At 49.6% G+C, this 23,127-nt stretch overlaps 1 protein-coding gene across 3 annotated transcripts; it reads right to left on the bottom strand.

The window, feature by feature from the left end:
* Window positions 1-729: 729 nt before the first annotated feature.
* Window positions 730-22,890, bottom strand: LOC105498192 (Rho GTPase activating protein 30). Of its 3 annotated transcripts, none has more exons than XM_011770113.2 (12): window positions 22,480-22,890; window positions 13,692-13,794; window positions 10,592-10,736; window positions 8,971-9,053; window positions 8,713-8,820; window positions 7,315-7,442; window positions 6,682-6,853; window positions 6,496-6,599; window positions 6,342-6,419; window positions 5,397-5,798; window positions 3,185-3,450; window positions 730-3,095 (listed from the first exon to the last, which is right to left on the bottom strand). In XM_011770113.2, exons 1-12 carry the CDS (start codon window positions 22,574-22,576, stop codon window positions 1,476-1,478), a joined length of 3,306 nt encoding a protein of 1,101 aa, XP_011768415.2. In that variant the 5' UTR covers window positions 22,577-22,890; the 3' UTR covers window positions 730-1,475. The 3 variants fall into 3 exon arrangements, with proteins under 3 accessions (XP_011768415.2, XP_011768416.2, XP_011768418.2); XM_011770114.2 differs by having other exon boundaries at window positions 3,356-3,450; XM_011770116.2 differs by lacking the exon at window positions 13,692-13,794 and having other exon boundaries at window positions 22,480-22,563.
* Window positions 22,891-23,127: the final 237 nt, after the last annotated feature.

Here is a 23,127-nt window from a genome sequence, read left to right as displayed (position 1 = left end):
ATCCAGCTGAGATGAAGGGAGGGACGTCTGACGGAGGCGCCATCTTTAACAAGGGCTATTTGGGAGGCCATCTTGGCTCAGGGCGTCTTTTTGAAAGATTACCTACCTGCTAGAGATTACGACCTATCAGGGCATGCATAGAACTGGGTATGTTCCTTGTTATTCGCGTCGGCAGTCACTAACCCGAAGACCCCAAAGCTTCTAGTTTTCTAAAGGCTCACACTTTCTGTGACAGGAATCTTGATTCCTGTTCTTCTCAATCAAGACCTACCCTGAATGGATTTGGAGTAGTGTGGTATAATGGGAAGAATTCAAACTTGGGGACGAGGCAGATCCAGGTTTCAAACCCCTCTCTGCCACTTCTTACCTCTGAGACCTTTGGCAAACATTTTGACTTAATTGAGCCTTAGTTTCCTCATCTATAAACTGGAGATACTAGCACCAACCTTCCAGACTTATGCGGATTAAATAAAATCAAGGACACAGATTTTATGAGCACAGGATACTTAGTCCAGTTCCTGGCACATAATGAGCATTATGTAAATATAAGTTTCTCTTCCTTATTTCGTGACCACCATGAACCTAGCTCTAGTTTCTAGCCACTAGTCTCCATGACAACAACTGAGGAAGAGCACCCAAACAACAAGAAGAAAAAGAATGTTTTGCCAAATATATGAAGATATAATAGCTATCACCAAAGACTTTAATAAGAGTAATGAGACTCCACACTACGTGTAAAAATACAGCTTTTATTCTGAGACATTGACCTTCACTAGAGTGGGACCTATGGCCCCAACCTGGCTGGAGAAGCAGTCCCAGGGCCTGAGTGACACCATTTCCCTTTCCTGAAATAGGAAGAAGTTATTCTAAAGGAGAAACGAGAGCCCAGAGACATCTGTACAGGATCTCTCTTGCACATGGTGACTGGAGGCAGAGGGTGGGGAGCTGGAGAGGAGTCCAGTCCCTCCAACAAATACTGAGGGTTTCAAAGAGCTTCCTGAACGTTTCTCTTAATCTGGATCTAAAAAGGACAGGAGGTATCTAAGGGTCCAAGAGCAGAACAGGAATGGGCAACTCTAGAAGTGTTTGTGTATGGAAGGCCCTAACCTGGCCCTGTCCCCCGTGTCTACCTTTGGCTTTCATGAAGAGAGATTCATAGCTCAGAGGAAGGGAGGAACTTCTCCAGTCTTCACTTTAAGAAACTCTTTTAACTTTTCTGCCTACCTTATGTTCCCTTTGGCCAGTAACCCACTCCCTGGGAACAAGATCTTGTTGACTTTCTTGGGAATCTCCTAAGAGATAAGTGCTTTCTGTCTGAGACAAGGCAGTGCCTCCCACAGTCAGAGAAGCTGGAGGGCCAAAGCCTATAGAGTTGGGCACTACAGCTGCCTAGACTGCAGAAGAGACAGCTAGTCAGGAACCCTGGAGATTCAAGACAACTTACTGGTCCCCTTTGCCCAGGGCTGTGGTCCTAATCACAGTCCCTCACCTTTCTCAGGGTTAGCCTGTGTTTCAAATGCATACGATCGGCGCTGAGGGGACAACAGGGTGTCAGGAACCTGGGGTTCTCTGGGGGGCAGACTAAGACGACTCCGGGATCCAGACCCTTCCGTGCCTTCAGGTGGGATCTCCAGGCAGCTAAGGGGCCGAGGAGAATGGGCAGAGATCATGCTACAAGGGGAGTTTCTGGGGATGAGGCAGTAATCCCCACCCTCAGTACAGGTCTGGGTTCGCCGAACTCCCTGAGCCTCAGTCCTTTGGCGGTCCCGGGCTAGGGCCACAGCAGCATCAAAAGAAAGACTACCCCCATTCCTCCAAGAGGATCGAGAAGCTCGGGCCCCCCAAGCCCTTTCTCCAGGAGTCGCATCAAGCCGGCCAGGCCTCGGGCTTGGATTTGCAGGTGCCACATGAATCTTGCTACACATTGCACTGGGCATCTTGGCAAACTGTGGCTTGGGGGGCACCACAGGCACAGAGCGGACCTGTTGGACCTGAACCAGAGTAGAAGCTAGACGCATGCCCACACCACCCAAGCCAAGGGAACAGGGACATAGACAGCCATCTGAACTGGGCTGCCCCTCAGACTCCTTCTCCTCTGACTGGGGTGGCTGTGGGGCTGCCTCTTCCATCTCAGAAGAGTGAGGATTGCCCTCTTTGGCACAGTCAACCTCCAGGGACTCTACACCTGAGCCTTCAGAGAGGGTACCCTCTTCTAAATAGTCCCCTCCAGCCCTCTGGTCTCCCTCAGCCTCTCCATCCCCACTCTCCCGTTCCTTGCTGACCTCCCCTGCTCCTCCTTCAGTTGCTGCTTCTGGGCTTCTGCTGTCTTCACCATCTCCTTGGTCTTTTCTTGCTTCATACTCTCCCTTCCCCCTCTGTCCTTTGTCCTCATCCTCTCTGACTCCCTCGGCCTCTTGTTTGTGTACAACTTCCCATTTCTCCTCAGCAACTTGATCTTCCTGGGCCCCTTGCTCTAGGTCCCTTTCAGCTTCTACCTGGGCTTCCTTTCTTTGTTCAGCCTCTTTTCTCTCAATTTCTTTTTCCTTCTCCTCATCTGTATACTGCTCTTCTGGTTCCTCCACACTTTTAGCCTCCATACTGTCAGCCTTCTTCTGACCTTTGGACTTCTCTTCCTTGGCCTCTGTCTCTTCCCTACTTCCTTCTCTCAATCTGACCTTTGTCTCTTGGCTTCCCCCAGCCTCCCCTGTATCCTCACTGGCCTTTCCAGCCTCCACCTTGGTTTCTGGATTTCCCTCTGCCTTTTCCCTGATGTCTAGCCTGCCACCAGGCTCAGCCTCCTTGTCCTCCCCAACTTCCCAGCGTGCCTGCTCTTCCCCAGCCTCTCCCGGAGCCTGCCTTCCACATCCTGCTGCCTCTCCCTCCAGACTCCCTGCACCCTCCCAGATTGGAGATTTAGGTCCCAGAAGGGGACTTAGGTCATCATAGGCACTCAGGAAAACTTCCTCGCCATTTTCCTCCTCAACTTCAGGCCTGGGGCCAGCAGAGTCCAGGGAACAGCAGCTGGGGGCCAAGACAAACTGTGCCTCATCCAGAGACAGGTCATCCAGGGGCGGCTCCACAGAGAACTCCTCCACCTGTAGGCACAGCGTGGTGGCTCAGGACCAGAAGGCCCTGTCCACACTTGACTCCATGCCACCCCCAAACCCAGCACAGCTCTCCTTACCTGAGGCCCAACTCCCAGGAGCTCCTCCAGGTAGCCCATCCCAGGGTCGTCCTCCCCAGGGGAGAAGGCTGCTCCTGCTGATTCTGCCTGGGCCACCTCCCCATCCTCTGCCCCCACCCACTCAGGTTCTGAGCTGCTTGAGTCCTCTAGGAAGGAGAAGGAGTCCTGCACCTCCTGGGACAGGGAATCCTCCAGGGCAGGAGCCAAGTCGTCTGTGCCTGAGTCTGCCAGGGGACTTGAGGCTGGACTTGCTTCCAACTTTTCATCTGTTGGGGGAGAAGTAGTTCCAGGAATACAAAGGTCAAGCCCTGACCCAAATGTGAGTCCTCCTAGCATTGATATAGCAGGGGCCCAGCACTCCCAGCACTGCTACTCTGAATGACTGATCCTCTCAGACCAATGTCCTTAATTATTGGCTTGCTACCTTAATTGAGACCGTACCAGGTGCCAAGCACTGTGCTATACATTTTACAATGCATTGTCTTATTTTTTCCTCAAAACTATTATGTGGGGTATTGTCCTCATTTTACATATGAGGAAACTGAGGCTCAGAAAAATTAAACAATTTGTCTAAGGTCATGTAACCAATAAGCAGTACAGCCAAAATTTGAACCCAAGTCTGCCTAACTCTATAGCCCATGTTCTTACCCACTATCCTATCCTGCCTCAGGACTTCTCATGCGTGACACTTCGGGAACTGGAGGCAGAGCAAGGATTAGATCCTAGCTCTGCTACTTCTACCTAAATAAATAGCAAATTGATTAACCTAAGTCTCAGTTTCCACTGCTGTAACATAAGGATAACAATACCTGTACAATATCCTATCTCACACAAGAAACATACGGATTATGAGAAAATGAAACAAGCTAATTCCTGCAATCATAGCACTTGGAACTTTTTTTTTTAAGACGGAGTCTTACTATGTCTCCCAGGCTGCAGTGCAGTGGCACAATCTCAGCTCACTGCAACCTCCACCTCCTGGGTTCAAGCAGTTCTCCTGCCTCAGCCTCCTGAGTCTCTGGAATTACAGGCATGCCTTACCACACATGCCCGGCTAATTTTTTTTGTATTTTTTTAAATAGAGACAGGGTTTCACCATGTTGGCCAGGCTGGTCCCAAACTCCTGACCTCCAGTGATCCACCCGCCTCAGCCCCCCAAGGTGCTGGGATTACAGGCGTGAGCCACCGTGCCCGGCCTAGCACTTGGTACTTAATAAACTCTTTCTTTTTTCCTTTGAGACAGAGTTTTGCTCTTGTCGCCCAGGCTGGAGTGCAGTGGTGCGATCTCAGCTCACTGCAACCTCTGCCTCCTGGGTACAAGCGATTCTCCTGCCTCAGCCTCCCAAGGAGCTGGGACCACAGGCGCCTGCCACCACACCCAGCCAATATTTTGCATTTTTAGTAGAAATGGGGTTTCATCGTGTTGGGCAGGCTGGTCTCGAACTCCTGACCTCAGGTGATCCACCCGCCTAGGCCTTGCAAACTGCTGGGATTACAGGCATGAGCCACCATGCCCGGCCAGTACATAATAAACTTTTTTTGTTTTTGTTTTTGTTTTTTTTTTGAGACAGAGTCTTGCTCTGTCACCCAGGCTGGAGTGCAGTGGCGGGATCTCCGCTCACTGCAAGCTCCGCCTCCTGGGTTCACGCCGTTCTCCTGCCTCAGCCTCCCGAGTAGCTGGGACTACAGGTGCCTGCCACCACACCTGGCTAATTTTTTTGTATTTTTAGTAGAGACGGGGTTTCACTGTGTTAGCCAGGATGGTCTCGATCTCCTGACCTTGTGATCCGCCCGCCTCGGCCTCCCAAAGTGCTGGGATTGCAGGCTTGAGCCACTGCGCCCGGCCTAATAAACTCTTGATAAATGTTAACTGATAGTATTGATGTTACTGTTGTTATTACCCATCTATCTATTATATATTCTCACATTTGTGTTTAGTAATCCCTGCTGTATGTTTCTCACACAAGCCCCTATTCTTGGGTACATCAATGTTCTGAAGGCTGCTAGAGATCTCCCCTCCATAGATTTCACATAACCTGATAATATTACTGAATTTCCCCAATCCTGAATCTAGGGAGGCAGCTGAAGGTAACCACCCCAAAGCCCAAGGGCTGAGGCCTCTGCCCTTCCTAGGGTGGATCTTCCAGCATCAGAGCTTCAGCCTAGAGTTCTAGTCCTCTTTCCCAGTCTTGATCAATCAATGGGTCCTCACCTGGGGGGCCAGGGCCAAGGCCAGGACCAGGGCCAGGGCCAGAGGCAGGGCTTGGCCGGTGCTGTAGAGCAGGGCACTCAAGGCCACGGGTGAGCCTGGCCAAGGAAACGTTAGAGATGATGTTCGGGGGCACATTGAGGATAGAGGTGATGTGTAGTGGGAGGTTGACATTGTAGGGGTCTGAGATGTGGACACCAGCACAGCGCTCTGCACGGCTGCTGCCCCCAGCCCGGATGGCTGACCGCCCAGCTCGTGGTGTGCCTGGTTCAGAGTTTGTGCCACCCAGTGCTTCTGCCTCAGGTTCCTGTTCACCCTCTGCTGCTTCTATGGAATCGTTCTCCAAGCTGTCAGGCAGCAATGGGCTTGGCCGGGGGCTGCTGGGCCCCACCAGCCCCTCTGGCTCTGTGGAGGAAAAAGAGGGCCAGGTAGGCAATGGCCTAAGCTCCAGGGGCCTAGACATCTCAAGAAGGCTCTGAAGAATGCTCTCTGCTTTCTCAGGCCTGAGAGCAAGGACAGCCTGGAAGGCACCAGGCCCAGCTTCTTTTGATCACTACTGCAAACTTTTCACCCAGTCAGTAGGTCAAAGATCACCTCACCTTCACATACCTAGGAAACTCCCCTCTTTCCCTGCAGATACAGTCACTGGCCATCGTCACCACCACCACCACCACCACCACCACCACCACCACCACCATCACCACACACCCATGCTGTCCCTTCCCATATGAACACTCATCAACAAACCCATAGATTAGACAATGAGCTCACCATTGTAAACATAGCATTCAGCTATGTTTACAATGTGACTGGTATGTAATAGGCACTCATTAAATATTTTTCGAAATGATTGAACACAGTTGGCTGCATGTTCACACGCACACACAAGCCCATGCTGGTCACATAGCACACACACATACACACACAGAAATGCACCCCTATACTCACCATCACTGGCCCCAGCCGCAGCACTCAGTGAGTCCATGCTTTTGGCTGGCCGCAGTGTCCCCTTGTTGGATTTGTCCTCTGTAAGACAGGGATGTGGGTAGAGCCAGGGCCTTGTGCACCCTCAGCAGAGTTCCCCCCATCTCCCCAGACTTACCCCTGTCCTCAGCCCCCCGTGGAAGTTTACGCTTAGTCTCATGGCCAGAGCGACCTAAATTGAAGATAGACCTCCACTTCCTGACCTTCAGAGACCCCTTCCTCCTACAAAGAATGGAGGGGCATAATTGGAGGTTGGAACATGACGGTCAGTGCTGGGGAGAAAGGCCCAGGAAGGAGGCCTTACTTGTGCTCTGCAATCTCAATGATAGTGTGGTAGGGCCGCATCTGTGGGGGTCCATCACCAGCCTGCAGGATGCTAGGCAGGTGATAAGGCAGGGGCCTGGGCATAAGGTCCTCAGGGCTGCCTGATGCCCGGGTCCCTGGAAGTGATCGCCATCCACTCTCCACCTCACCACCTGGGAAAAGGAAAGGAATTGACCAGCCAGGAACAGAGCCAAGAGAGGGACCTCAGGCACCCAATCCTTCATCACCCCTCACCAACTACCAGGTTAGGGATACATTCAGAAGCCCCTAAAGACACTACCTCCATGTCCATCACCTCAAAAGAGTACCCTCATGGACAAAGAGGGCCGGGAGATCCCAGGACGTTGGCCTGGTGGGCTGGGGGTGGGTATGAGCGATCACTAGCCTTGGGAGCCAGGATGGTGACTCAGAGGTCAAGCTATGCCCTAGACTGACAGCAGAAGAGGTCTTCCCAAGTCCTGACTGCACCGTTATCTCCCCAGGGTTCTCTCCATGTGACCACTACCAACATCCCTGTATGAGAATCAACTGAACCAGGTGATCTGCAAGGCTATCTATAACTGACTTGACTCCCCAAACAGTACCATATGTGGAGAGCAGGAAAGACACTGACCAGAGAGGGCAGCACCCCCAAAGAGCTGGTCCACGTGTGTGAGGATGAACTCCACGACGATGGATTGCACCCGCACCTCCATGAAGGCCGCTGTCCCATTGAAGCCTGAGGCCTCTATGTCCTTAGACCTGTGAAGATGTGGGGTTATTCTCCCCCTCAGCCCCACCAAACTTCCCAATCCAGATTCTCCCTGAAAATACTTTATTCTCTCTCTCTCTCTCTCTCTCTCTGTCTCTCTCGAATGACCTTAACTCCATCTCTACCTCTTAAATTGTATGCATTATTCTTCCAATTCTCAAATGCCACTTGAAGACTTCCAGGAGGGAAGCCTTCTTGGACCCCTCCTCAGGATTAATCTCTATTTCCTTTGCGTACCAGGGTGTCTAGTTTATAATGAATTTTATGGTGAATTACAGGACTTCTCATCATCTGTCTTGGACCACAGTAAGTGATATGCACAGTGAGTGCAGCCAACAGACTGCAAGACATTTTGCTCAACAAACATTTGGCCTGAGACCGGGCACAGTGGCTCACACCTGTAATCCTAGTACTTGCACAGCGAGGAGGTGGGTGGATCACTTGAGGTCAGGAGTTCAAGATCAAGTGAAACCCTGCCTCTACTAAAAATACAAAAATTAGCCAGGCATGGTGGCTTATGCCTATAATCCCAGCTACTCAGGAGGCTGAGGCACGAGAATCACTTGAACCTGGGAAGCAGAGTTTGCAGTGAGCTGAGATCACACTGCTGCTCTCCAGCCTGGGCGACAGAGCAAGACTCTGTCTCAAAAACAAACAAAAAGGCCGGGCGCGGTGGCTCAAGCCTGTAATCCCAGCACTTTGGGAGGCCGAGACGGGCGGATCACAAGGTCAGGAGATCAAGACCATCCTGGCTAACCCGGTGAAACCCCGTCTCTACTAAAAAATACAAAAAACTAGCCGGGCGAGGTGGCGGGCGCCTGTAGTCCCAGCTACGCGGGAGGCTGAGGCAGGAGAATGGCGTGAACCCGGGAGGCGGAGCTTGCAGTGAGCTGAGATCGGGCCACTGCACTCCAGCCTGGGCGGCAGAGCGAGACTCTGTCTCAAAAAAAAAAAAAAAAAAACAAACAAACAAAAAAATTGACATGGAACTATTATGTTCCAGTCCCTGAGCTCAGTGACACACTGTAGGAAAACACAAAAGTCCTGCCTTTTAGGGACTTTATTTGATCATAGAGAAGGGACTAAAATGGATGGGGCCCATCCGACCCAACATAATCTTGAACCTTCTTTTCTCACTGGGCTTCGTGAGCCCCACATCCTTCTCCAGTGTACCCACACAGTCACACCTCATCCTGGGAGCAGCCTCCCAGAGGCCAGTGCCTCACAGGATCCCCATACACTGCTCACGCAGGCACCTACCTCAGCAAGTTGGGAGCCCACACTATGGCCAGGTTGCGAGCATGCATGTTGGTCTGGGCACTGAATGAGGCCATGTGCACCAAGTGCCTCATGAGGAACTCCAGGGTCCTGCAGAAAGCAGGGGCAGGGATCACACAGGGAATGCACAGGGCAGGCATTAGGGCTGGGACCTGGGAGTCAGTAGGACCCAGTTAAGGCTCCAGGCAGAGAGTGAATGAGTTGTCTCAGGTTGCTGGGCGGATGTGGAGCGCCACATACCTGTAGTTTGGGACAGGGAGTTCTCGAAGCACCTCTAGGATCTTGACCAAGCGCTCAGGTTCCAATTGCACTCCTACAGCCTCCTGATTTAGAAGGGTGCAATAAGCAGGAATCAGTGATCCAGCAATGCCCCTGCTTACTCCCCAGAGCTCCTAACCAAGTTCTCAGGAACAATGAGCACTGGACTCTGTGCTACCCCATCCTACATCATCTGTAGTGCACTGACATGTTAGAGAGAGCTCAGAATTTGAGGTCCACAAAGATGGCAGCTGAATTTTGGTTATGCCACTTAATAGCTTTTGTGGACTTGGCAGCTCGCTGCCTTATCATCCTCCATCCGTAGAGCTCTGGTACTGGGATACTTCAGTGGTGCCACCTTGTGGATGCCCCAGGGACCACCCAGTTGTTTCAGTGTGTCCAGGAAAGCCGTCTCCCACCCCAACCTAGCCAGTGTGGACTAAGCAGGGTGCTGCTAGCATTTAGGGTCTCTCAGTGCTGTTGTGCTCAATAAAGTACAACTTATTTTTAAAGTGTTACTCAATTCAAAATAGCATATTTTTCATGTGTTTTCATATTTAAAAGATGTTCAGGCTGGGCACAGTGGCTCACACCTATAACCCCAGCACTTTGGGAGCTGAGTTGGGAGGATTTCTTAAGCTCAGGAGCTTGAGACAAGTCTGGGCAACACAGCAAGACCTTGTCTCTACTAAAAATTTTAAAAATCAGCCAGGCATGGTGGTACACGCCTGTAGTCCCATCTACTCAGGAGGCTGAGATAGAAGGATCACTTGAGCCTGGGAGATCGAGGCTGCAGTGAGCTGTGATCACACCACTGCACTCCAGCCTGGGTGACAGGAGACCCTGTCTCAAAAAACAAAAAACAGGCTGGGTGCAGTGGCTCACACCCGTAATCCCAGCACTTTGGGAGGCCAAGGAGAGTGAATCACCTGTGGTCAGGGATTCAAGACCAGCCTGGCCAACATGGTGAAACCCTGTCTCTACCAAAAATACAAAAAATTAGCCAGGCATCGTGGCAGGCTCTACAGCTACTCGGGAGGCTGAGGCAGGAGAATCACTTGAACCTGGGAGGCGAAGGTTGCAGTGAGCCAAGATTGCACCACTATACTGCAGCCTGGGTGACAGTGTGAGACTCCATCTCAAAACAAAAAAAAAGAAAGAAAAAAGAAAAAAATCAAAGATGTTCAACACACAATTACAGTGAATGGAGAGACATCCTTGAAAAAATTTGACTTCTACAAAGTATTCTCATTCTCTTAAGTGTAGGGAAGCTCTGGTCTATGTGCTTTCCAAGGCCCTTCCAGCTACAACAATCTGGCCTCTACCTCCCCAAGTCTCACCACTGTGCTGTGTGCAATCTGCAGGCCTTAGAAGAAAGAAGGACATAGCAGAGGGAGAGTGAAGAGAAGAGGGATGGGGCAGGACAAAGGTAGTAGGGGCTAGGAGATTTCAGGAGGTGGGGTCTTTTCCCCAGTAAGTTTTTCTGTGGTCTCTTTCATTCAGGATCACTAGGACTCTGGCTGGTATGTGGCACACCTGGGATGTCAAAACCAGGCTGTCCACCCCTAAGCTGTGTCTTCCACCCCCTTGCCTCTCAACTCACAGCAAACTTGTCATACAGCCGGTAAGTGAGTAGGGGATCTGGCAGTTCTCTGAAATAGGCCTTGCACAGGGAGGAGACGCAGTGAATGTCCTGGAGGTAAACATCCCGACGCAGGTCTGGCTTCCGCTCTGACTCAAATTCCTGCCTGGGGAGGCACAGCGTGGTCAGGAGTGGTAGGGGTTGGGGTGATGTGGGGAGAAGTGGGTCCCTGTAGAGATGGGTCCCGGCATGGTCATGGGTCAACATGTATGGGACTTGGAAGGAGAATGTTGGGACACGTACACGTATAAGCCAGTAAGTATAAGGTATTGCATATGTTGACACGTAGATGTGAATGTGAGGATGGGTACATGTACAGGTAAGTGGATTGATGCATGAACAGGGATATGTTAGGGATGTAGCTGTAGATATGTGTAACAATGCAAGGGTATGTAAGAGTCAATAGAGTATGGTCCTAAATTTGTGCCACTGGGTATGTGTAAATATGGGTGGGTATAACTCTTAGAAAGAAACTTAAGTGTAAATCTTTATGTCCTAGGATTAGGCAACAGTTTCTTAGATATGACACTAAAAGCACAAGCAAACAAAAAAATGGATACATTCAACATCAAAATTAAAAACATTTGTAGTCAAAAGTAACTATTAAAAAAGTGAAGACAACCCACAAAATGGGAGTAATATTTGCAAACAACATATCTGATTGAGGGTCTAGTATTTGTAACATATAAAGAACTCTCATAATTCAATGATTAGAAAGACGAATAAGCTAATATTTTTTTATTTTATTTTATTTTTTTTTTGAGACAGAGTCTTACTCTGTGATCCAGACTGGAGTGCAGTGGCACGATCTCGGCTCACTGCAGCCTCCGCCTCCCAGGTTCAAGCGATTTTCCTGCCTCAGCCTCCTGAGTAGCTGGAACTACAGGCACCCAACACCATGCCAGGCTAAACAAATAAGCCAAATTTTTAAACAGGCAAAGTTGGCACCATAGGAAAGGGGGAAAAATGGGCAAAAGATTTGAAAAAACACTGCTACTGCTCCAAAGAAGATATGCAAGTAGACAATAAGCACAGGAAAAGATGTTCAACATCAGTACCTATTACAGAAATGCAAATATAGGCCAGGGAGGTGGCTCATGCCTATAATCTCAACTACTCAGAAGGCTGAGGTAGGAGGATCGCTTGAGCCTAGGAGGTAGAGGTTGCAGTGAGCCATGACCATGCCACTGCACTCTAGCTTGGGTGACAGAGTGAGACCCAGTCTCAGCAAAAGAAAAGAAAAATAACAAAAGTAACTCAAATATAAATCACATTGAAATATCAGTTTACATTTACAGGGATGGCTATAATAAAAAAAGGTAGGCCAGGTGCGGTGGCTCATGCCTGTAATCCCAACACTTTGGGAGGCCGAGCCAGGGGGATCACCTGAGGTCGAGAGTTCGAGACCATCCTGACTAACATAGAGAAAACCCGTCTCTACTAAAAATGCAAAATTAGCCAGGCATGGTGGCGCTTGCTTGTAATCCCAGCTATTCAGGAGCCTGAGGCAGGAGAATCACTTGAACCCGCAAGGTGGAGGTTGTGGTGAGCCAAAATTGCGCCATTGCACTCCAGCCTGGGCAACAAGAGTGAAACTCCATCTCAAAAAAAAAAAAAAAAATTAACCAGGCGTGGTGACATGTGCTTGTAATCCCAGCTACTCAGGAGGCTGAGGCAGGAGAATCGCTGAACCCAGGAGGAGGCTGCAGTAAGCCAAAGTCTCACCACTGCACTACAGTCTGGGCAGCAGCGCAAGACTCCATCACACACACACACAAAAAAATACACAGGCCAGGGCATGGTGGCTCACGCCTGTAATCCTACCACTTTGGGAGGCTAAGGCAGGCAGATCACTTGAGGTCAGGAGTTCAAGAGCAGCCTGGCTAACAGAGTGAAACCCCGTCTCTACTAAAGATACAAAAATTAGCTGGGTGTGGTGGTGTATGCCTGTAGTCCCAGTTACTCGGGAGGCTGAGGCAGGAGAATCACTTGAACCCCGGAGGCAGAGGCTGCAGTGAGCCAAGATCATGACACTACACTCCAGCCTGGGCAACAGAGGAAGACTGTCTTTAAAAAAAATTGCAAAAAAAAAAAAAAAGTAAGACCAGCCTGGCCAACATAGTGAAACCCCATTTCTACTAAAAATACAAAAATTAGCCAGGCATGGTGGTGTGCACCCATGGTGGTGTAGTCCCAGCTACTCAGGAGGCTAAGGCAGGAGAATCACTTGAACCCAGCAGGCAGAGGTTGCAATGAGCCAAGATTGTGCCACTGCACTCCAGCCTAGGCAACAGAGTGAGACTCTATCTCAAAAAAAAAAGTAAGAAATGTCCTGGAATTAGATTGTGATGATTATTGTACTTCATCACTATCTAAAGTAAATATACTATGTGACTAGTATGTGAATACACTAAAAACAACTGAATTATACATTTTTAAATGGTGAATTTTGTGATATGTAAATTGTATCTAAGTTTTTTGTTTTTTGTTGTGAAACAGAGTCTCACTCTGTCACCCAGGCTGGAGTGCAGTGGCGCAATCTTGACTCACTGCAACCTCTGCCTCCTGGGTTGGAGCAATTCTCCTGCCTCAGCCTCCCAAGTAGCTGGAATGACAGGTGTGTGCCAACACACCCAGCTAATTTTTGTATTTTTAGTAGAGACAGAGTTTTGCCATGTTGGCCAGGCTGGTCTTGAACTCCTCACCTCAGGTGATCCACACACCTCAGCCTTCCAGAGTGCTGAGATTATAGGCATGAGCCACTGCGCCCAACCTAAGTTGTTTTTTTGTTTGTTTGTTTAAGTCGGGTGTGTGTGTGGGAATGGTGTATATGAGAGTGGAGTTTGTATATGTGTGTGTGTGCTAAGTTGGGGGAGGGACCATTGTCTTCACCTTTCCCGAGGAGTTGTTAGAGACCTCCCTGGGACCTTACCTAGCATCTGTGTTTCCTTCTCCCCACTGCCTCTCACTCCCTGTCTCTGCTGTCCTCAGCAACTCTTATTATGACCTTCTGGCTCCCTGGCCTCCTGGTCACAGAGCCCTCCCACTCTGTTTGACTCACCGAAGCTTCTGGATGTTGGAGGAGACCCCTGAGAGGCGGTAGATCCCATCCACCACTCCATACTCCTCCACAAATTCTGCACAGCTCTTTAGCACCTGGGGCACTGGGGACACAGACGGGGCAGAGACACAGAAATCAAAAAATCTGGGTGGTCAGAGACTGCACTGGGTCTGAGAAATGGAATTTCTCAGAGAAGGGAATTTGGTGAGACCATGGGCAAAGCTCATGGAATAAAAACTCATCAGAAAGATTCTTACAGGTCATCAGCTTCAACCTGCCAACCCCTCTACAGTATCTCTGCTTAGTGGGTCCTAAAGGTCCTGGGAGGTCACTGCCTCTCCAAACTACCCCAGTCAGCCCTTTGTTAGAAAGTTCTGCCTTTGTTAAAGTGAAATTTGTCAGGCTGGGCTCAGTGGCTCACGCCTGTAAGCCCAGCACTTTGAGATGCCAAGGCGGGTGAATTGCTTGGGCCCAGGAGTTCAAGACCAGCCTGAGTAACATGCGGAAACTCTGTCTCTACAAAAAATACAAACATGAATGGGGTGTGGTGGTGCACACCTGTAGTTCCAGCTACTCAGGAGGCTGACATGGGAGGATCACCTGAGCCCAGGAGGCAAGGGCTGCAGGAAGCCACACTCTGGCCTGCTGGGTGACAGAGTGAGATCCTGTCTAAAAAAAAAAAAAAAAGAAAGAAAGAAAGAAAGAGAAAGAGAGAAGTTTGTCTTTCTTGGGCCATGTGTGGTGGCTCACGCCTGTAATTCCAACACTTTGGGAGGCTGAGGTGGGTGGATCACCTGAGGTCAGGAGTTTGAGACCAGCCTGACCAACATGGTGAAACCCCATCTCTAATAAAAACACAAAAACTACCTGGGCATGGTGGCACATGCCTGTAATCCCAGCTACTTGGAAACTGAGGCAGGAGAATCACTTGAACTGAGAGGTGGAGGTTTCAGTGAGCCAAGATCACGCCACTGCACTCTAATCTGGGCAACAAGAGCGAAACTCCGTCTCAAAAAAAAAAAAAAAAAAAAAGGAAAAAAGAAAAGAAAAGAAAGAAACTTGTCTGTAATTACTAGTTATTTTTAAAGAGGTAATAATCTGGTTGGTGAGGGGGGAGGCAGAGGCAGAGTCAAGGACTTTTTTTTTTTTTTTTTTGAGACGGAGTCTCACTCTGTTGCCCAGGCTGGAGTGCAGTGGCATGATCTTTGCTTACTGCAACCTCCGCCTCCCAAGTTCAAGCGATTCTCCTGCCTCAGCCTCTTGAGTAGCTGGAATTACAGGCACCGACCCCTATGTCCAGGTAATTTTTTTATATTTTTAGTAGAGACAGGGTTTCACCATGTTGGCCAGGCTGGTCTGACCTCATATTTCGCCCACCTCAGCCTCCCAAAGTGCTGGGATTACAGGTGTGAGCCACTGCGCCTGACCTGCTTTATATATGTTCTATCATTTTGTCTTAAAAATTAGATATTCTGGATGACAGACCTTTGACAATCAAATACAAGAATATCTGAAAAAAAAAACTTTAAAAATTAGATGTTCTAGTCCCCATTTTACAGATAAGAAAACTGAGGATCAAAGAAGCACAGGCAGGAGAATCACTTGCTAGAGGCAGGACTCTAATCAAGGGTTCAAAAACCTGTACTCTTTCCCAACCCCAGGCCCCCTCCTGTTACTAGACTGTAAGCTTCTTAAGGACAAAATCTAAGTGTGATCCATCTTGTTATTCCTTATATTATCTGACATGGTGTCTCATACATGATAGATCCTCAAAAACCAGGTCAGGCGCGGTGGTTCACTCCTATAATCCCAGCACTTTGGGAGGCCAAAGTGGGTGGATCACATGAGATCAGAAGTTTGAGACCAGCCTGGCCAATATGGTAAAACCCCGTCTCTACTAAAAATATAAAAATTAGCTGGGTGTGGCAGCGCACGCCTATAATTCCAGCTACTTGGGAGGCTGAGGCAGGAGAATTGCTTGAACCCAGGAGATGGAGGTTGCAATGAGCCGAGATTGTGCTACTGTACTCCAGCTTTAGTGACAAAGCAAGACTCAGTCTTTAAAAACAACAACAACAAAAAGAAAAACCATGTGTTGAAACCCATCTCCACAAGGCCATGTAGTTATCTTTCCAAAGCACTTTCCCACTTTAGATCCTTTGCCTAGCATACACCCTACTCTGCCCCACATTAATCCCCATTGCTTACCTTACAGATACAAAATAAAATATAAACTCCTCAGCCTGGTATATAAGACCCTTCACAAATCAGGTCCAGACACCATTTCAGCCACAGCTCTAGACAATTCCTTCACAAATCCTATGATGCAGCCCTTTGCTAGTCCATTAACAAGCCTTGGTACCATTACTCATATTATTCCTTTGCCTGGAATTACTCTCCCTATGACTCTGCCTGGTGAACTTCTATGCATTCCTTAAAACACATCTTGGGCCAGGTGCGGTGGCTCACACCTGTAATCCTAGCACTTTGGTAGACCAAGGTGGGCAGATCACTTGAGGTCTAAAGTTCGACCTCAAGCCTGGCCAACATGGCAAAACCCCATCTGTAATAAAAATACAAAAATTAGCCTGGTGTGGTGGTATGCATCTGTAGTCCCAGCTACTTGGGTGGCTGAGGCAGGAGAATTGCTTGAACCTGGGAGGTAGTGGTTGCAGTGAGCTGAGATTATACCACTGCACTCCAGCCTGGGTGACAGAGTGAGACTCTGTCTCAAAAAAAAAAAACAAAAAAGCAAAAAACAAAAAAGCACATCGTAAACATAACCTCCAATTCTAAACCTTTTTCTTTTTCTTATATCTATATTATAATCCACCACAGTCTTTGTTCATGTTTTGCTTTGTTTTGTTTTTTGTTTTTTTGAGACGGAGTTTCACTCTTGTTGCCCAGGCGGGAGTACAATGGTGCAATCTCGGCTCACCGCAACCTTCGCCTCCGAGGTTCAAGCAATTCTCCTGCCTCAGCCTCCCTAGTAGCTGGGATTACAGGCATGCACCACCATGCTCGGCTAATTTTGTATTTTTAGTACAGACGGGGTTTCTCCTGTCTCAAACCCCCGACCTCAGGTGATCTGCCTGCCTCGGCCTCCCAAAGTGCTGGGATTACAGGCATGAGCCATCACACCCAGCTGTTCATGTTTGTATTATAGCACTTCTTGCGGTTTGTTACGATTAGTTTATTTTATATTTATACCTCCTGACATATAATAACATTCTCCTAACATCTAGCACAATGTTGTAACAGAGCAGTTGCTAAATAAATGTTTGTTAAATGACTCAGTGAATTAATCAATTATGAGAATCAATAACATCCCTTGGAGAATTAATGGAGAATATTGCCAATGAAAAAACATTGGGTCCTATTAACTAGGACTCATTAGAGAAATGCGTCTCACATATCAGCATCAGAAAAAGCTATGTTTGGCATGGCAGCTCATGCCTGTAATCCCAACAGTTTGGGAGGCCAAGGCAGGTGGATCACTTGAGGCCAGGAGTTCAAGACCAGCTTGGGTAACATAGCAAGACCTCTCTACAAAAAATAAAAAATGAGCAGGGTGGCTAACACCTGTAGTCCCAGCTACTCAGGAGGCTAAAGCAGGAGGACTGCTTGAGCCCAGGAGTTTGAGACTGCAGTGAGTGATGATGGCACCATTGTACACCAGCCTGGTCAACAGAGTAAGACAAGAAGGAAGGGGGCAGGGGAAGGGAAGGGAAGGGAAGGGAAGGGAAGGGAAGGGAAGGGAAGGGAAGGGAAGGGGGAAGGGGAAAAGAAAAGAAAAGAGAAAAAAGAAAAGAAAAGAAAGGAAAGGGAAGGGAGGAAAGGGAGTGAGGGAAATAAAAGAGAAATGAGAGAGAGGAAGGAAGGAAGGGAGGGAAGGAAGAGAAAGGGAAAGGGAAAGGGAAAGGGAAAGGAAAGGAAAGGAAAGGAAAGGAAAGGAAAGGAAAGGAAAGGAAAGGAAAGGAAAGGAAAGGGAAAAAGCTGTGTTTCTCCTAAACCATCTAATTTTTTTTTCTTATGGGCCCATTTGTCTTGCACTTGATTATGTTTGTTTATTTACTTATGTTGAGTTGGGGCGCGTTCAAGCAATTCTGGTGCCTCAGTCTCCTGAGTAGCCAGGACTACAGGCGTGTGCCACCATGCCCTGCTAATTTTTGTGTTTTTTAGTAGGGATGGGGTCACACCATGTTGGCCAGGCTGGTCTCGAACTCCTGACCACAAGTGATCCACCCGCCTCAGCCTCCCAAAGCACAGGGATTACAGGCGTGAGCCACCGGGCCTGGTCTATGTTTACCTCTTTAACCACTAGGAAGCTCAGAGCCCACCTCTAAGAACCATATAGAACCACATAATATGCATTTCTGGGTGCTGATCTTTCTCTTCTTGTTTTTCCTTCAACCATTTATTCTAATTTTTTGTAAAGTTTTGGGTTTTGAAAGTCATCCCAAGCTCTTTGTTGAATAAAGTATGACAGAAATATGGAATGAAAATAATCAGTAAATTCATCAACCCCAATTTCCTTTTTCTTTTTTCTTTCTTTCTTTTTTTTTTTTTGAGACGGAGTCTTGCTGTGTCGCCCAGGCTGGAGTGCAGTGGCCGGATCTCAGCTCATTGCAAGCTCCGCCTCCCGGGTTTTTACGCCATTCTCCTGCCTCAGCCTCCCGAGTAGCTGGGACTACAGGCGCCCACCACCTTGCCCGGCTAGTTTTTTGTATTTTTTAGTAGAGACGGGGTTTCACCGTGTTAGCCAGGATGGTCTCGAACTCCTGACGTGGTGATCCGCCCGTCTCAGCCTCCCAAAGTGCTGGGATTACAGGCTTGAGCCACCGCGCCCGGCCTTTTTTTTTTTTTTTTTGAGACGGAGTTTCACTCTTGTTGCCCAGGCTGGAGTGCAACAGTGTAATCTCAGTTCACTGCAACCTCCGCCTCCCAGGTTCAAGAGATTCTCCTGCCTCAGCCTCCCAAGTAGCTGGGATTACAGGTGCTCACCACTCTGCCCAGCTAATTTTTATATTTCTAGCAGAGACAGAGTTTCTCCATGTTGGTCAGGCTGGTCTTGAACTCCCAACCTCAGGTAATCTGTCCACCTCGGCTTCCCAAAGTGTTGGGATTACAGGAGTAAGCCACTGCGCCCAGCCCTATTTATTTATTTATTTATTTATTTATTTATTTATTTATTTGAGACAGAGTCTCACTTTGTTGCCCAGGCTGGAATGCAGTGGTGCAATCTTGGCTCACTGCAGCCTCAGCCTCCCGAGTAGCTGGGACTACAGGCGCACACCACCATGCCCAGCTAATTTTTGTATTTTCACTAGAGACAGAGTCTCACACCATGTTGGCCAGGCTGGCCTCAAACTCCTGACCTCAAGTGATCCACCTGCCTTGGCCTCCCAAAGTGCTGGGATTACAGGCGTGAGCCACCGCGCCCAGCCAACCACAATCTTTCAACTCTCATACAACCTGGCTTCCAGACCCTTCATCCTCCTGCACACAACAGCCAGGAGTTGGGTGGGATTAGGGAAGCATCTAGTGTGCAAAATTTAAGGAAGCAGTTATTCTCAGGGCCATGTAGATGCCAACCATGCCCATGCACAGTCTTGAGTGCCTCCTTGAGAATGAGGCACCTAGCGGCCTGGCGTGGTGGCTCATGGCTGTAATCCCAGCACTTTGGGAGGCTGAGGCAGGTGGATCACCTGAGCTCAGGAGTTCAAGACCAGCCTGGCCAACATGGCAAAACCCCGTATCTACTAAAAAGTACAAAAATTAGCTAGGCGTGGTGGTGCGTGCCTGTAGTCCCAGCTACTCATGAGGCTGAGGCAGGGAGAATTGCTTGAACCCAGGAGGTCAAAGTTGCAGTGAGCTGAGATGGTGGTGCTGCACTCCAGCTTGGGCAACAGAGCAAGACTGCATCTAAAAAAAAAAAAAAAAAAAAGAGGCACCTAGGGCAATTGTACGACACTGAAAGTGAGTGCTTCCTTAAATTTTGCACCCTAGTCACGTCTCTTGCCTTGTCTTAGTCTCAGCCCTACAGTTCACCATCCATCCTTTCAGTACCTGCTCCCATTTTCTAGGATCCCACTGACCTCAGGTTCCCAGCATTGAATGCAGAGATAGGGCAGGCCTCTCCTTGTTTGAACTGCTGCTGTACTCTTGGGTGCCTAATGCTAAACCAACTCTTTTGACTCATAAATAGTCTGCTGTCACCTAAACCACCAAGTTTTTGTCACCTGAGCAGCATCCAAACCAGGTCTTCTCCATCCTATCCTTCTCTGCTGATTTTGAACCTCCAGAGTCCTTTAAAGAGGACACTCAAAAACCTAAGGAGTCACAGTCATAGAAGAACTGGGTCAAGGAGATGGGGAAGAGACAACAGGGTCACAGAGATGAGGGAGTTAGGGAGATAAAGATCAGAGAGCTGAGGTCAGAGATAAAAGCTACAGACAGGATTGGAGGCATGATGTCAAACGGATGGAGACATCGAGGAAATGAGAGTAGGGTAAGGGAGGAGGGCCCAAAGCTTAGGGACCTGGAGAATTAGAAACCTGAACAATCAGCTGGGCACAGTGGCTCACTCCTGTAATCCCAGCACTTTGGGAGGCCGAGGCAGGTGGATAATGAGGTCAGGAGTTCGAGACCAGCCTGGTCAACATGGTGAAACCCTTTCTCTACTAAAAATACAAAAATAGCCAGGTGTGGTGGTACCCGCCTGTAATCCCAGCTACTCTGGAGGCTGAGGCAGGAGAATTACTTGGCACCGGGAGGCGGAAGGTGCAGTGAGCCGAGATCATGCCACTGTACTCCAGCCTGGGACAGAGCAAGACTCCGTCTCAAAAAAAAAAAAACAAAACTGAACAATCTATCAAAGATTAGGAAAAGAAAGAACTGAGTACATATAGGGCTTAGGGAAGGAAGAGACCCATGTTGGGGCAAAGAGCTGGAGAGAGGGCTGAGATGGAGCAAGGTTGTAAGGATGGGGGAGACCAACATGATCAGGGAGGATAAATTAACCAAAAACACAGATCTGTCTGCTTTCATTTTTTTGTGGATGTTAGGTTAAAGAGAGGAACCACACCAGCCTCTCTCTGTCCTTCCTTCCACTTTCCACCTCTCTGTACCGGGAAGACCTGGGGGATAGAAGGGGCCACCACTGCTACTCTGGTGCCCAAGATAAACCCACCCTTGGGTTCAGGTGAGGTTCTGGTCTCCTGCTCTGGTATTCACCTAGGATCAGGACTCAGCAGTCAGATGTCTGTCCCCTCTAGAGAGCATGCCCCTTCCCTGCTAGGAATGCAGGAAGAGGCCAGGAGGGTTATAGGAGCAGGGTCTGGGCTGGCTATGGGTTCGGTGTTTCAAGATAGGGTTGGTTGGTGGGCCACAGGAAAGGGCAGTACCAGGAAAGGCTGAACTGAGGGTTTGCATTGAGCAGGGAGGAGAACATCATCCCCAATTAAATCTCGTGGTCCTTGGCTAAGAATCACAGCTCTTGAGAGGAGTCCCTTAGAAAGGAGTAAGTCCTGCACTGATAGCTGTGCCACCTCCACTCTGCCCAGTGAGAAGAGGAAGGCCAAATAAGCTCGCTTCAGCTGTTTAACACTCTTCCTTGGGGTGTGGGCTTTCCCTTAACCAAGGGCAGTGGGGATAGGGGTCGTCTGGAGGGAGGAGAAAAGGGGAAGGAGGTGTCTGGGGACGCAGGGGTGGGGCTAAGAGCAGGAAATGATCTGGGAACCACCATCACCCTCCCTCCATCCGCTGCAAGCACCACAGCCCAGAGCAGAGGAGGGGACAAAGAGGAAATGACAGATTGGGGTGGGGTGGGATGGGGTGGAGTGGGGAAAGAATTATGCCCTTCTCTAGGAGGAGCTTGAAGTGCCAAAAACAAGCTGGGCTGGGCAGCGAGGATACCTGGGTTCAATTTCAAATTGAATCAAGAAATGATTTTGAGTGACTGTCCCATGCCAGACCCCGTGGTGAACTTGATATTGTCCCTGGTCCTTCTGGCTTCAAAGCCCACTCTAAGCTAACCCAAGGAGGGAGATGGGTGAGCTCCACAGACAGCTCCACACCCACCCTCCTTTGCACCCTCCATCTCCAGCTTCAAGCCAGGCCTCACACCCTCTCTCATTCTTCCCCATTTCAGCAGCTTCTCCCCTTGCCCCCCACTTTGAATCTGTTTCTCTTTTGCATAGGGAGAACAAGAGAATCACAGAGACTGGAGGCAGAGGCTATTTCCAGCCCCACATCCTCCCTTGCAGCCCAGCAAGGCTGCGGTGGGAACAGAGCCCACGACCTTGTCCTTGGGTGTTCTCCAGCCAGGAAACCACCGGCCTCAAGGGCCATCTTGAGACCCTTCTGGGGCCATTCTCCTGTCTCCTTTCATTCAGACCTAAGGATAATCATTTCCCCTTCAGTCACTCCTCTCCTGACCCTCTCACCTCACCCTCCCTCTCCTGTTCCCAGGCACCTGCCCACTGTTTCATCCACTCCTCCTTGGTTTCCAGTCTCTCCATCCTCCACCTCACTGCTCCCTGGGTGCTCAAATTCTTATCCCCTCAGCCACCCCATCCCCAGAAAGTTACACAAGGGAGCCGCCCTGCCTTCTTCACTGAGACACATTTCCTGTCTTGCCCATTTACAGGTCTCTTGAATGGTGACCCCAGGCCACTGCCCCTTCCCCAGGAGAACCGGAAACTGCTTCTGCCCTTCAGGCTGCATCGGGCTGCAGACACCCAGTGCCTCCCCACCCACCCCGCAGAAGCTGAGCCGGCCTCCTTACCCTCCTGGCCTGAGTGCTGCAGGTGCTCCTGCAAGTCGCACCCAAAAACCCGCTCCTTCGAGCTGCCTTTCTTCTTTCCTTTCTGCCGAGACTTCATGGCCAGAGCCCCAGGGCACTGGCCCGGTCACCTCTGTCCCCCAAGACCTGTGCCCTACCAGTCCCCCATGGGATCCCAGCCAGCTGCTGGGCTTGGCCCGGCCCCAGGGAGGCAGGGCTCCCAACTAGGGGGTGGAGGGTGGCCTGGGCAACGGGCAGCAGCTCCTGCCCCTGGGGCCCCGGCCACACGGAAGTGGCTGTTGAAGAGGAAGCTACCAGGACCCTGGCAAGAAACAGTGTCTTGTGTCTCGTGGCCCAGCCTGGCACTCGCCCTCCTCGCCCCGCTCAGCTTTAGGGGGCAGGAAGCAGTGCAGCTCCTTAACCCACTTCCTGTTAGAGCATCTTTGCAACCACAGGGCCTAGGGTGGGGGAGGTAGCTGACATTCACATCCTCACCCATTGCTTGGACTTCGTTCATTGGTCAGGGAAGGTGATGTCAGAGCCCTGGGGTGGGGTGATGGCGTCTGGGGTGTAAGCAGGTGACTGACTCCCTTAGAGACCAGAATTCTTGGGTCCAAGACCTGGGGCTTGCCTTGGAGCAAGGTGACACCG

This window comes from Macaca nemestrina, chromosome 1 (genome assembly GCF_043159975.1).
Source record: "Macaca nemestrina isolate mMacNem1 chromosome 1, mMacNem.hap1, whole genome shotgun sequence".
Taxonomy (NCBI): domain Eukaryota; kingdom Metazoa; phylum Chordata; class Mammalia; order Primates; family Cercopithecidae; genus Macaca; species Macaca nemestrina.
The sequence above is the reverse complement of the archived record's forward strand: the minus strand, read 5'-3'. Positions and strand labels throughout refer to the sequence as shown.